Source organism: Galeopterus variegatus, unplaced genomic scaffold, assembly GCF_000696425.1.
Source record: "Galeopterus variegatus unplaced genomic scaffold, G_variegatus-3.0.2 Scaffold217, whole genome shotgun sequence".
NCBI classification, from domain to species: Eukaryota; Metazoa; Chordata; class Mammalia; order Dermoptera; family Cynocephalidae; genus Galeopterus; species Galeopterus variegatus.
In genome coordinates, this window is record NW_007726328.1 from 663,534 (window position 1) to 678,048 (window position 14,515).

The window sequence follows — 14,515 nt, forward strand, 5'->3', positions numbered from 1 at the left end:
ATGTCATATCAGGAGAACAAAAGTCATCTCAACCAGGTTTCCTGAATCTGCCCTGATGAGTCATTGTGGGATCGTATTCCTATATATAACTGATTCCCATGAACAGTTCTTTTCCTCTAAGTCTGATGGTTAATTTCCTATCTTTACACCTATTAAGTTGCTTATTTAAAAAAAAAAACAAAAAATTACCTGACGGTCAGTGCTTTACGTTAAACACCCCTGTAGCTTAGGTTAGGATCATGTTTGTTCGTTTACGAGGGAAAGAATTTCACTTCTGAGCTTAACAAGGAGTCTAGTGACCAGTCACATGCCCCTGGCTGTCTCTCCTCCCTTCCCTGACTTGAAGCAGAGCCCTGATGCCCCTCATGTCTTCACCTTACTACCCAACAGAAAGAAAGAAAGGGAGGAGAAAGAAGAGAGAGAGAGAACAAAAGGAAAGAGAGGAGAGAGAGAGGAAGTAAGCGAGCTCGCGCTGTCAGCTCCCATCCTGCAGAGCGGCAGGCAGTGTGGCGTCCTGAGCCGCTGGCCAGAGCACAGGAGACCTGGACTCCGCGTCCCGCTCTGAAACCACGCAGGCAGTCACAGCCTGTCCCTGATCACCGGTTCTCTCACCAATTAAAAACGACGTGCAGGGCCGGCCCGGTGGCGCACTGGAGAGTGCCCCGCTTGGGGAGCGCGGCGGTGCTCCCGCCAAGGGTTCGGATCCCATGTGGATGGAGACCGGTTCCCGCTCACTGGCTGAGTGCAGAGGGGGCGCAACACCGAGGGTTGCAATCCCGTTCCGGTCAGTAAAAAAGACAAAAAGGAAAAAGAAAAAAAAAGCGACGTGCACGGTCGATCTCTGCGCTCTCTTAGCACTGGCACTTGGTAGTTCTAGCCTAGGTGTCCACTCACTGGACAAGTCCACAGAGAGAATCTCTCCCACCAGCCTCCACTTGGAAAATCAAGAACTGATTCTTAAGAGAACTTGAGAACTTCTCATACCCATGACTGATGATAGAGGAAAAAAGAAAAAACAAAAACAGAAACCATAGTCACTCTAAACCAAGAACTGCATGCGTCCTGGTCTGCTGCAGGGAGAGGGTCGGGGACACGGTCACTAGAATTTGAAACAGAAGCGCAGCTGCCTTGCACTGTTGTCCACTCCTTCCAGGCACTTCAGCTCGGTGAGCCAAGACAGCAGGAAAAAAGAACAAACACAAGATCTTCCCTGTGATGTTTTCTAATACACATCATAATCATTAAGTCATGAGATATTTTCTTCTCCAAGAGAATTAAAAATTAAACATTTGGGTGATCTTTAAGACATACATTGTCTGAGGCAGGTGTTTTAGTGGAAAGACTCAGACAGACCTAGCTTTGAATCCCAGCTCTGCCATTCAGGCCCTGAATCAATTTAGCCAAGTCACTCACCTCGGCTAAGCCCGTTTTCCTGTCTGTTAAAACAGGAGTTTTTGCAAGAACAACATGAGAAAATGTGTAAAAAGCTTGCACACACAGTAAACACTTAGGAAATACTAGATTTCCTGTCTGCAATAAGAAATGTATATCTGATCTGTGCTTTGCCAGAATATGAGCGAAACACAAGTCTGCCTGGGGCTCTGCTGGTGCTCTCTGGTAGGTTTCTAGCATCCTTTATGGTAGACCTTCTGCACATGGTCAGTTGTACACGCCTCCATGTATATTGTTAGCAATTCATCTGTGTACTTGCTCAGTATTCCCACTGAAATTCCATGGGGTCTAACATCTCAGGAGTTATGAACTCAAAAGGCCATATGTGTTTATGGCCACTTGAACAGATTCTAAAACAGTAAGAGACACAGAGTAGACATTAACCCATGGCTGCTGGAGAAACCTTGGGAACCCACGTTCTTCCAGTTGCAGCACAGCTGGAATTTATCAGTGGCTTCATTTTTTCCAGTTGACAAGGAAATGGCATATTTTGTCATTTTTGTCAACTAAATGACATGGTCTTCGAAAACAGGGAGTATATCTTTCTTGTTTTACTTTCTGCCCAGCCTTTCAAAGAGTTCTCCCCAAATCGGTGGTATATAAATGTTTAGTTGGCCAACGCTATGTCAAGTTGTAATCATTTAGTTAAATTTAATGTTTAAAATGATAAATTGCTCATTTCCTCTTCTCAAAGAGCTCTTGGAAATTTTTTAAAATCACTAACACACTTCATATACTTTGGGTGTGTATTTTTTAGGTTTTCAAAATTACAAGATTAAAAAGAAAACTATTAAAGAACAAAGCATTCTTCCTTTTAAAAATTTAAATCATCTAGTCAGTTGGAAATTATGAAAAGAAAAAGATAATGGTATAAAATTAGTGTGGATGTGGCAGTAGACAGAATAATGACCCCCCAAAGTACTAATCTACAGAACCTCTGAGTATGCTACCTTTCCGGCAGAAGGGACATTGCAGCTGTAATTAAGGATCTTGACATGGAGAGATTCTCTTGGATTATCCAGGTGATCTCAACATAGGCACACGGTCCTTATTAGGGAAAGAAGGAGCTGGAGAGTCAGCGTCAGAGAAGAGACTATGACAACAGCAGAAATTAGACTCGACGCCACTGCTGGGAGGCGCCCATGAGCCAAAGAGTGCAGGTGGCCTCTAGAAGCTGGAAAACACGGGAACTAATTCTCCCCCAGAGCCTCTAGATGAAATGCTATCCTGTCCACACCTTGATTTTAGCCCATAAAACCCTTTTTAGTACTTCTCGCCTTCAGAACTATAAGATAATAAATTTCTGTTTAGTCATGAAGTTTCTGGTAATGTGTTAGCTCAGCAATAGGAAACTTATGCAGATCAAGTAGAAAAACAATATATATAACATACTAATGTTTTTGGCTTTTTTAATATCAAAAGTAAGAGATGTAAATATCTCTTAAATGTAAGCAAATTTAAAAGATTAATGGATTAATGGTATTTTACTTTTTTTTTTTTTTTTGAGCTTTAGCAGAAAATGGTGTTATCCAAAGGTCACTGGGTAACTCACATCAGACGTTTGGTCGGGCAGCAGTGACACAGCACAGGACAATACTTAAAAGCTGATCCTCACACTGTCCTCACCCACCTTCATTCATGCTACCAGTTCCAGAGGGACCTGCTTCTGCCAGTTCCCCAGCCTTCTGTAAAATCTGTCATGTAAATCTAGATTGTTCTCAGCTTCCCCCACTAGCTTAGGATTCAGCTTTTAGGGTTGAACTCAATTCCTAATTACCCATCTTCTTTCTAGCTTCACAATTTTGTTGCTATTGGCTTCAGTTCTTTTGGGTTGATATCTTTGTGGGTTGATATCTTTGTGGGCTGTTATCCTTAATAGAAAAATTCAATTGACTATAGTTTTAATGGGGTCGTAGGGAAAAAAATATGCCACCTCACCCTAGAAAATATTCAGTGTTTCTTATTCTTAACAAGATTATCCTCCGTGTTGTGGAGGGTGTGTCAACTTGTGGACGTTTTGCTGTTGCATCTGTTTTAGCTTAGCTTTTGCTTTGAGGACTCTCTTTTCTTGCATCCCCAGCCAGTGTCCATGGCTGCAGGAGGGCTAATGAAATCAGGCTAGTTTCAAAGCCATAGCACACATGCCTGCAAAACACATTTCATCTCACCGTCAACATTTGATAGGCGAGAACTGCCGGCTCAATGCATTCTTTCTCTTCTGTGACATTTATCTTGCTAACATACAAAGCAGCACCCATGGCGTCAGCACCATGCTCCCCCTGCTTGGAGCCTTGAGGCGAGCGTATCAGTAGCCAGAGATGTGGGGTGTGGGGTGAGGCGGGAATGGTGCAAGCAAGACGGGGCAGGACAAGTGGCTAAGGGCATGAGACTCATGTCTAATTAAACAAGTATAAAGGCAGTAAGAACGTTGATAAATTTTTAAAAGTGTTTCAGAGGTGAGAGCCAGCAGCCTCGTTGTAGTTTTGGGGTTCAGGCAAAACTCCTGCAGGAGTTAGCTAGGCAGTGTTGGGGTAGTGGGAAGGAGTGAGGCGACCCCACAGAGGTCACGAGGCGGGTCAGGGCACCTCCTGCAGTTCTCCTACAGAAGCCTCACCACTCCTGGCTGGCATGTCCCCACAGGTCTCCCCAATTCTCTGCTGGCCAAGATGACATGGCTATACCACAGCCCTGGACACCACTGATTCACTCTCTTCTTCCCCTAGCAAGCTTGTGTGGCCAGAAAAGACAAGTGTTTCAGAGGTATGGTTTCATGCAGAACATTCTAGAATTAAAATGACTTCAGGGACTTTGGCAGTAAAGTTGAAGGAAACACCCAAAAGTCCAAAGGAAGAAAGCTTTATTGAATTTACAATGCAGAAAATATTTGTAGTTCCTTAGACACTTACATTGCTATAAAAATTATACTTTATGGTATAATTATTAATGGTTTGAAGAGAATTAAACAGTAGAAACGAAATATGGCCCATACTATGACAATGTAAACGATATAAATCAAAATCATAAAACAATTATTCAATACTCAGAGGCCTACTTAATATATACATATGAAATTTCTTATACGCACACACAATAAAAGCCCACAAAAACCATCATTCTGAAGCCGACCACTGTACAAATATGAAAATAAATCTTTATCTTTAACCTCAATTTTATCTTCAGCAGGAGGGCTGTGCAACTTGGGTTTATGCAAATCACATCTAGTGTTAAATAATCAAATGTCACATGTCATATAAAGCAGCAAGTGGAAAAAATAAATTAAGAAAATGCATGGGGCGTAAAGTTAACAGTGAAAAATGTCTCCTTAGCCAACATTATTTTCCATAATGAAATTAAATTATTACCCAATGTATCGGGATATATAAAAAAGGAGTGTAGTATAACTGCAACTTTAAAAGCTCTCAAAGGAAAAACAGAAACAAGGTGAATTACTTTCATAGTAATATACAAATGTATCAAATTAAGTGTAAGTTCAAAACATTAAATATTTTTGTCCTTACCAAAAATACATTTTATATTTGATGAAAAACACACCTTCATGAAATCGAAATGCTGGTAACAATCATGATCTCCCAGCAATGCAGCTAGTAGAGCTTTAAGTAGCTTTTCTTTAAACAAGATTGCCAACCAGAGCTATAAGTCTCTCATTTGGATTATGTTGCCAAAATATTTATCCGGAATCAAACAGTTAAAGATGACTGGATTGTCTATCAGAGGCACCTATGTCATCTCCTAATCAAGTCGGGTGCACTGGCAGTGCAATCCAGAGACAAAGACCATGTTAACACTTCTGTATTAAAGGTACACTCTTATTTACAGACTGTAAGACAAATATTGAGACACTTTGGAGAAAATAAATAAAGGCAACATGGTAACACATATACTAACACAGTTTTGTGCAATTGCACCAAAAGCGAAACACATGTCCCATATATCAATACATATATATCAGATCCAACCTCACCCGGGCTCGAGAGAGGCCACTGAGACAAACAGAAATAGCAAAACTTGTTTCACCACACCAACAAATATAATAACCCCACCCCACCCCTGTTTATTTTGACAATTCCTCATGAGCAAGGCATTCTTTCTGGTCAGAAATATAATCATTTTTTCTGGGACCAAAAAACATAAAACAGGAATTCATGGTAGACCTGAGGATAAATCCAGGTTTTCAGTAAAAATACGAGATGTGTTCAATAGGGAGAAGACACGCTTTTAAAAGCTAAATGATGTCATAGCTATTTATAATCTTTGTATGTAATGTATCTGGTCAATTTCCATTTCTTAAAAAATGAAGCTTGGGATATTTAAGGCTTGGTCATAAAAACCATAATCAGAAGAGGGATTGCTACATGGAATTGCTTTGATTCAACAAAAAGAAATGGTTTTTAGCTTGCATGATACCATAAATAGCAGCTTTTATTTAAGTTTGTCAGCAAGCCAATTGGGGCCTGTTCCTATATGAATCAAGGTAAGTTCAAATCTCTTGTTGCGAATGACTTCACTGACTCAGGCCACTGAAAGCCAGGTGTCTTTAGCCCACGCGAGGGTCAGGTGTTGACTCCTTTGGCTCCTAGACATTTCAGTGGGGAAGCCTGGGAGGCACTACAGGTTCCAGCAGGACAGCAACACCAACCGGGTCACTGGCGATGAAAAGTCACCATCATATGAAACAAAGGACTCTGACTCACCTTTCTTAATGCCAATTCCTCTTTTAAAGACATTATTTCCCAAAACCATGCAAAATATTTCTTTCATTGTTCATTTTAAGGAAGGTCATGCTCACAACTAGGGGAAGTTAGGAGATCTGCATTATATTATAGAGTATGCTTTTATACCATGCTTTGAAATAAGCATGAATATTTTCCTTTCCCAGAATGTTAAATCATTCTAAGTGTTAGTGTATTTTTTTTAATGAAAAATGAGTATAATTCACATACTATTAAATTCACCGTTTCACAGTATACAATTCAGTGGGTTTTAGTATATTCAAAAAGGTATGCAACTATTTCTACTATTCTAATTCCAGAATATCCCCATCATCCCCAAAAGAAACCACACACCCATCAGCAGCCACTCCCAGTTCCTCCTTTTCCTCAGTCCCTGACGACCACTCACTGGTGTATTTTTTTAAGTGAAGAGTGTCAACTTTCCCGGGCTCTGTATTTTAGTAGTATGTGACTTTACCTGTTTCATTAGAATTTTTAATACTGAATTTAAGCCATGGACTTCATAAGTATTCAAAGATGATAAAATACCCTTTTTTATACATAACTATTTTTGTCTCAAAAATGTTTTCTTTATACATAAAAAAATAGGTTTTTCTATTTCCACTGGAGCCTAAGACATTACCCTTTTTTCCTCAATTAAATTTTATTCTTATTTCAGAAGCTAGAGAAAATCAACACTCCAATATTTTAAAAGTAGGAATAACTAGAGTCCTTACTACCTGTGGGTCGTGGTGTTCGCCTTCCTACTGCTCAAAGTGCCAAGCTGCTTGTTTTATGAATGAGGAAGCGGATCCAACATGGGCTAGTGAAATGTCCAATATCCCAAGGCTAGCTCAGAGCAAAGCTAGAAGCAGAACCCCTTTTACTAATACTCAAGTATCAAATATTTTAAGTAACTGTCATCCTAGGTTACTTACAAAGTCAGCTACCATACGATGTTCGTACGTTTCTTCTATAACTTTGATCTGAGCATGTGATTTTTTTGCCACTTAAAAAAAATTTTAAAAAGCATGTACATGTTCTCTTTTAAGACTCTGTAGGGACAAGACAAGTCTTCTTAACCAGAGGGCCCAAATCACTCATTGAGATAAAACAAAGAAGAGCTGAGGCTCTGGAGGGACCCGAGAGCACAGTTCAGGTTTCCCATGCTTTCACGCTCCCCATGACAGGGTCAGTAGGATGCACCGCTCCATGAAGAATCAAACGAGTCTCACAAATTCAGTATTCTGAAATGAAGGCTGCATAGGCCAAGGATGTTTGGTATTTAACTATTGCAACAATTCTTCATATGTGCTGACTTTTTGGAACTGGTCCCAGTCAGATTGGTAATGGATTTGCTGTCATCTGTGTCGGTTCTTTTTTTCACTTCCCTAGAGAAAGAGGGAGAAAAAGAGAGAAAAAGAGAAAATTACTGAGGTACAAAACTAAACCACAAATGGCTCTGTAGAAATAAAAATGGCAACACTGAGTGTTTGCATGAGTCATCTACAAACACCATTCTAAATGTTTTCTAGATGTTGATTTATTTAATTCTCACAAGAACCATATGAATTTGTTGTGCCCCATTTTATATGGAAGGAAATGAAAGCAAAAAGAGGTTAAAACATTTCCCATAGAAGATATACAAATGGCCAACAGACACATGAAAAATGCTCAACATCACTCCGCATCAGGGAAATGCAAATCAAAACCACACTGAGACGTCATCTCACCCCAGTTAGACTGGCTACTACCGAAAAGACAGAGAATAACAAGTGCTGGTGAGGATGCAGAGAAAAGAGAGCCCCCCACACTCTTGGTGGACTGTAAATTAGTGCAGCCACTTTGGAAGACAGTACAGAGGTTCCTCAAACAACTACAGACAGATCTTCCATACGATCCTGCAATCCCACTGCTGGGGATATACCCAGAGGCATGGAAATCATCACGTCAAAGGGAATCCTGCACTCCCATGTCTACTGCAGCTCTATTTACAGTAGCCAAGAGTTGGAACCAACCTAAATGTCCATTGTCAGAGGACTGGGGAAGGAAAACATGGTATATCTACACAATGGAATACTACTCTGCCATGAAAAGGAATGAAATCCTGCCATTCGCAGCAACATAGATGAACTTAGAGAAAATTACATTAAGTGAAATAAACCAGGCACAGAAAGAGAAATACCGCATGTCCTCAATCATAAGTGGGAAGTAAAAAATAAATAAACAAAAGAGGGAAGGGAGGGAGGGAGGAAAAAAAAGAAGGAAAGAAAGGAAAAGAAAGGAAGGCAGGGAGAAAGAAAGAAAGAAATGACAATCACAATAATATGTTGAACTTTCAAAAGGAGAGAACAGAAAGGTGGGAAAGGAGGAGTGTAAGAGAGGAAGTGGTAAAGGGCCATGAAAAACAATTACATTGAGTAATGCTGCATATACTAATTATCCTGATTTGAGCATCACATATTGCACACAGGTACTGATATTCAACTCTGTACCCCACAGATATGTACCATCAACTATGTTAAAATTAAAACAAAATTTTTTAAAGAAATTTCCCTTAGGTCACATGAATGAACAAGTGGATTCAAACCATGCAGACTGGCATAGAACCTGTATTCTGAGCACCAGCCACACACACACACACACACACACACACACACACACGAACACATATACATGTGTGCAGACACATACATATATATACACACACAGAGACATATATATGAATGTGCACACACATGCACACCCACAGACACATACACATGTATACACACATGCACACCCAGACACAAGCACACACATACATGTGTACACACACACACAGGCACACCTACACACAGTCACACACACATATGCATGTGCACACACACACTCACACACAGGCACACACGCATATGCACGCATACACACACACCCACAGACACACACACACCCACCTCTTCCCCTCACTCTCCTGAGGTTTCAGGGTGCTGTACAGTCTGCCACACACACAACTCACTCCTCAACCTTTTGGAGCCTGGCTTCCATCCCCAAGTAATGCTTTTATAAGCATTATAATGTTTTATAACCATTCTTTAATTATACACGATAACAGAGCTATCAATGGATAGTTAAAATCCAGAAAAAAAAAAATCTACCTTTTGCTTCTTCCTAAGTTTCTTTTAGAATTAACCAGTAGAGGCAACACTGACTAAAAATGTCTTACTCTCCGAAATCTTGCTAAGAACCCCTAGGGAAGTGTCCTTCCAAGTAAACCCTGGGATGCCTGTGAAATGTGAAGACCCTGGAGCTCCTCTTTCAACAAACCAGATGACCACCTCTGCGGGCGAGATGAATGTGACAGCTTGTCCCCACACAATCCCACCCCTCCTTGTCACTGGAGCTCTGCCCCCCACTCCATGCGGCTCCCGTGGTCAAGGCTGGCTGTCCGCCTGCTTTGACAAACAGACATGAGATAAATGGCACTCTGTAACTTCCAAGCCCACGTGTTAACAGTGCCTGGCCTCTTTAGCCTCATCCCCCTCGGGGCTTTGTGCTGCCATTTAAGAAGTCTAGGGTTCCTTAATGGAGAGAGGCCACCAGAGTGGCCTTGGGGAATGAGATGCCACATGGACAGATGCCAAAGGGAGGAGCATCCTCGTGGCAGATATCCAGCCAGAGCCTCCACCCCAGTAACCATCTGATTGCAAATGCAAGAGACGGCCCAAGCAAGAGCCACTGAGGAACCTTCCAGTGGAGATCCACCCAACTCTGGTCATCATAAGAAATAAAAACTGTTTCTGTTTTAGCTGACTAAGTTTTGGGATGGTTTATTATGGAGCACTTAATTGAAACTACTGGGAATCTACATATATCCAGTAGGCCAGCATTGTTCAACAGGAATATAATGTGATCCACATATGCCATTTAAAATTTTTTAGTGGCCACATTTTAAAAATGTAAAAATAAACAGGTGAAATTAATTCGGTTAATATATTTTATATAACCCAGTATAGCAAAAATATTATTTCAGCATGTAATCAATAAAAATATTTTTAATGAGATATTTTACAATTTTTATACTGTCTTCAAAATCTAGTACATATTTAGTACATAAAAGTGGCTAGTGGTTACCAAATTGGCCAGTGCAGCTTCAGAAGGCGCTGATACATCCTAACTTTTGAAAACCACTGCACTGTGAGCCAGAAAGGAGATATTCTCTGCAGGACACCAAAAACACAAAACTAATTCTTGCCGTAGGCCAGCTAATAAATGCTATGATATACATTTTCACATTTTTCTTATTTAATACACACACCCCTGACAGGTGGCAGGTGGAAGGATGCACAATTCAATCCACAACGCCCCACAAGACTCATTTCAGACTTCTGACCTCTAGAACTGTCGGACAATAGATGTGCTCTGTTTAAGCCACTCAGTCTGTGAATCTGTTACAGCAACAACAAAAAATTAATACAACTTCCAAATGCAAAATCTCAGTCATTTTGTCATTCAACAAATGCCCAGTTTATGCCAGGCTCTGGGACCCTCAGCTAGTGCCCTTTGAGGGAGAGACAGGTGTCTAAATAAAGAATTACAAGGTCCCAGGAGAGCTGCTGACACACATGTGCAGTGTGTTGCAGGCTTCGTGGAAAGGGAGCTTCAGGGAGACTTTGACGCTGGAGGGGCCTCTTGAGAGAACAGGAATTTACCTGCAGTTAATGAAAGGAGACTCCAGGTGCTGGAAACAGCAAGCAGTTATGAAAGAGCTCGGCCATGACTGGGCACAATGTTTGCTGCATCTATAGATAATCACTCATTTGGAAAAAAAGATAAGAGATTCAACCAGAAAGGTAGGTAAGGTCAGGCTAAGAGTCCATATGCTAAGGAGCATGGACTGTATACTGTAGGTAGGACACTGATGTAGGGTTATAAGCAAGAAAGTAAATATTAATTGGATTTTTAATTATAAAAATTACCCTGATGACTGGGTGGAGGATGAACTGATATCTGGAGACACTCTGCAGCAGAAGCTCCTGCACTAAGCCAGGGAGGAAATTTTGAGGCCTGAACCAAAGCAGAGAGAGAGAGATAACATGGATTCAAGAGAGATAAAGAGGACCCTGAATCAGTAGGACCCAGAACCCACCGAAGGTAGAAGATAAAGCAAGAGAGAAAGGAAACAAGATTGACTCTAGGTGACTATATTTTAATTATAATTTTGGTAGATTCTGAGAAAGGGGTCTACAGAATGAGGAACAGTTACCATTACACATTAGGACTTGGGCATGTTGAGTCATTATGTTTATGGAACTTCCGGTTGGCAGTTCAGAATATGCTTATGGGAATGTAAAAAGTGGTGGGGTTAAAAATGCAGAAACTGAAGTCACCAGCTATAGATGGTTCCAGAAGCTATGGGGATAGAAGACATTAGGCAGAGAGAGAGAGAGGGTAAGCGAGAAGTGTGCAGTAGGGAATCCTCAGACAGCCAACATTTAAGCAGCAAGCCAGTGAGTGACTCAGGTTAGTACGGAGGAGTCCCGACTGCCACTTACTAGCTGTGTCACTTTGAGAAAGCTGATGAAGCATTCTAATTCCCCATTTTCTCATCTGTAAAATGGGTATAATAATCAAAGCATCCTCACAAGACAACTCCCATCTCTTCCTTCTGCAAGGTCTAATGGCCTCGTTCAGCTACATACTATATAGCTGCCTAGTCATATATTTTCATTTTTTCTCTCTAATCTTAAATTGCAAGGCCTGTCTTTTATTCCCTTGATATCTCTATTGAACCTAGTACAGGACTAGGCACATGCTAAGTACTCATAATAATGCAGACATTATTGAATCTGAAAGCGAATGTTAAGGGGAAAGTGTATACCCATGTCTTTCACCCGGCCTTCAGCATCTTTAATCCACCAAAACTGCAAGCATGTCCAATGTTACAGAACTCAGAAACATACAATTCCAAACATCTAAAACAGGTTCGAGCCTGGGAAAATTAAGTTACCTCCCCCAAAACTGCCATGCGCTCAACAACTGCATTTTGAATGACTGAATCTTTAGATAGATTTATATCCAAGGGACGCAGCTCTTGCACTTAACTGATAACATCAGCCTGAGCTTTTTATGTTTTTCTCTAATTTTAGTCTGTTGATCAATTAAATGCCTGCTGAACTTGAATCTATTACAAAATGTTTAAATCCTGTGGTTCTGGTGATGGCAAATTTACTCACCAACGGGACAGTGGTGGTAAAAGATGACCCATCAGCCCTGTAGGAAAACTGCATTTCTAGGAGAAACTTCTCCTGGGATTGACAGGTTTTCTGAGAAAAGGCAGGGTAGTTCAGGTTGTCAATCAAACATTTATGGCTTCCCTTTAAAAGCAAATTCTGTTTCAGATGCAAACCCATATACTCTTCTAGGTCAAGCTTTATGACATGACATGGCGTAGAAGGGACTGTGTTGTGATCACCCTATGAGATCTACATCGAGAGCTCATGTGTTTTGCGTTACACATAACTTTCTAATAACGGTTGTAAAACTTTTTAAAATGATCATTCTGCCTGTGGAAACTGTAAGATTTCCATTTAAGACTTGGGTACTTTGACAAGCAAATCTGAAGGCAGAGTGTAAAGCAATTACAGTCTTCACATATAGGCTCTATCTATAATTTTTATATTTGACACATTGCTAACATAACTAGAGGCCCCGAACCAGGCCATAATGCAGTAACAACAATTAAAAAAAAAAAAACAACACTCCACAATAAGTGATTCACAGAAGCTTGTCTGATTTCTTTGATTGTTTAAAGCTTAAAAAAATAACTATGATCTGACCATTACATAGCTGAAGTGACCTCATTATCAAACAGCCTTTGCATGCCAGGTGTCTTATGTAAACAAACACAAGCCCGTGTCTAAGCTACGCTGTACACAGGGCTGATGCTTGGCTGACCCAACGTGCCACCCCAGAGCAGATGGGCAGAAAGGTGGGTCACGGCCTCTCCCATCTTTATGATACAATAATAAGACTCGATTCTGCACTCTGGGTGTGACTGGGGCACTTTGGAGCCATTTAACTTGAATATGACCCCATAAGACAATTGAGCATTGAATAGCAATTGTATTCAATGGAGTACAGGCTATTATGTTAGAATCATAGACTGTGAGACTTAGAAAGGACCTCTGAGATCATTTTAATCAGCCCTCTCCCTCATTTCACTGGTTAGAGATGCCTAAAGCAAGAGAGGGACTTGTTGCAGACTCCGTCACTAGCTAGCAGTGGACTGAAGAATGGACCATGTGTCTCCTGACTTTTCAATCCTTCAACCTGCTGGGCGGCAGGCGGAGCTGCGTGCAAGGCCTGAGCCGCAGCATCCTCTGCTGCAGTGTGGGAGCGGCGATTCCGTCCTCCACTGACGAAGGCTAAGGCAGCACCGAGCTCCGGTCGAGCCCTGGGCCCAGGGATACTCTGAAGACCTGTGGGTCCTCTGCACTCCCAGCAGCCCCAGCATCACTTCCATCCAGGAATCCTCAGGTACATGTGAGTGAAACACCAACACAACCATGTGAAAAAGCGGAGATGCCGACCAAGTCAGCAGTTATCCCACCTTTGGAAAAGTCAAACACTGCATTTCATTGAATTCTGTCCCCTTCACTGAATGTAGCTTGACAGGCCAAAACGGCTGGGGCTCCCTATGAACCCCCGGGGGCATGGAATCCCTTATTTGACCCCATGCACAAAGGTTTTACTCTCGCTCTTTTTTCACAAATGTGATATTAGCCCATGATTCTCCTATTAATCACAGACAAATTCAGTTGAATCTTTGCTTTTTTCCCTACCTGTTCTAGGTCACACTCAAAGTTAGCATTGTTTTTGTTTCAAACAAAGATGATTTTCACTGCTCTAGGGGAAGCAGCTACCTCTCCCGAACTAATGTTAAAGGGGAAAGTGCTCAAAGACACTAAGTGTGAGCCCAGGCATCTGCCGGCCCTGCCACACTCATGCAGACAGGCTGTCCCAGGACCTGTCTCCTGATCCTCTCCAAACATTCTAGGAACAGAATTCTATTCTCTTAGGCACTATGAATACCAAACCACTAACTGAAAAGCAGCATTGAAAATACCGCCACGTATTGTAACCATCAAAGTTTACTAGCGGAAGAGGCCAATTATCCCACTAAAGTTAAGATGCTTATATAGTGTCACAAATAATCAGAGAAAGAATTACTTCCCTAAAATGTGTTTTTAACTTTGTCTGCAATTAAATATCATTGTCCTAAATTTTGTTAACGTACATTTTTATTTTTTCCCTTTTTTTTTTTTTTTGGATATTTAATCTCTCTAGGCCAG

General features: G+C 41.1%; 1 protein-coding gene across 1 annotated transcript in view; it reads right to left on the bottom strand.

Annotated features, from left to right (window-relative positions):
- Window positions 1–6,979: 6,979 nt before the first annotated feature.
- The window catches only part of RASEF (RAS and EF-hand domain containing), a 92,515-nt gene continuing 84,979 nt past the window's right edge, over window positions 6,980–14,515 (bottom strand). Inside the window, exon 19 of the mRNA XM_008566003.1 lies at window positions 6,980–7,573. Coding sequence (XP_008564225.1) covers window positions 7,468–7,573 — 106 coding nt within the window. The 3' untranslated portion in view covers window positions 6,980–7,467. The remainder of the gene's footprint in view (window positions 7,574–14,515) is intronic.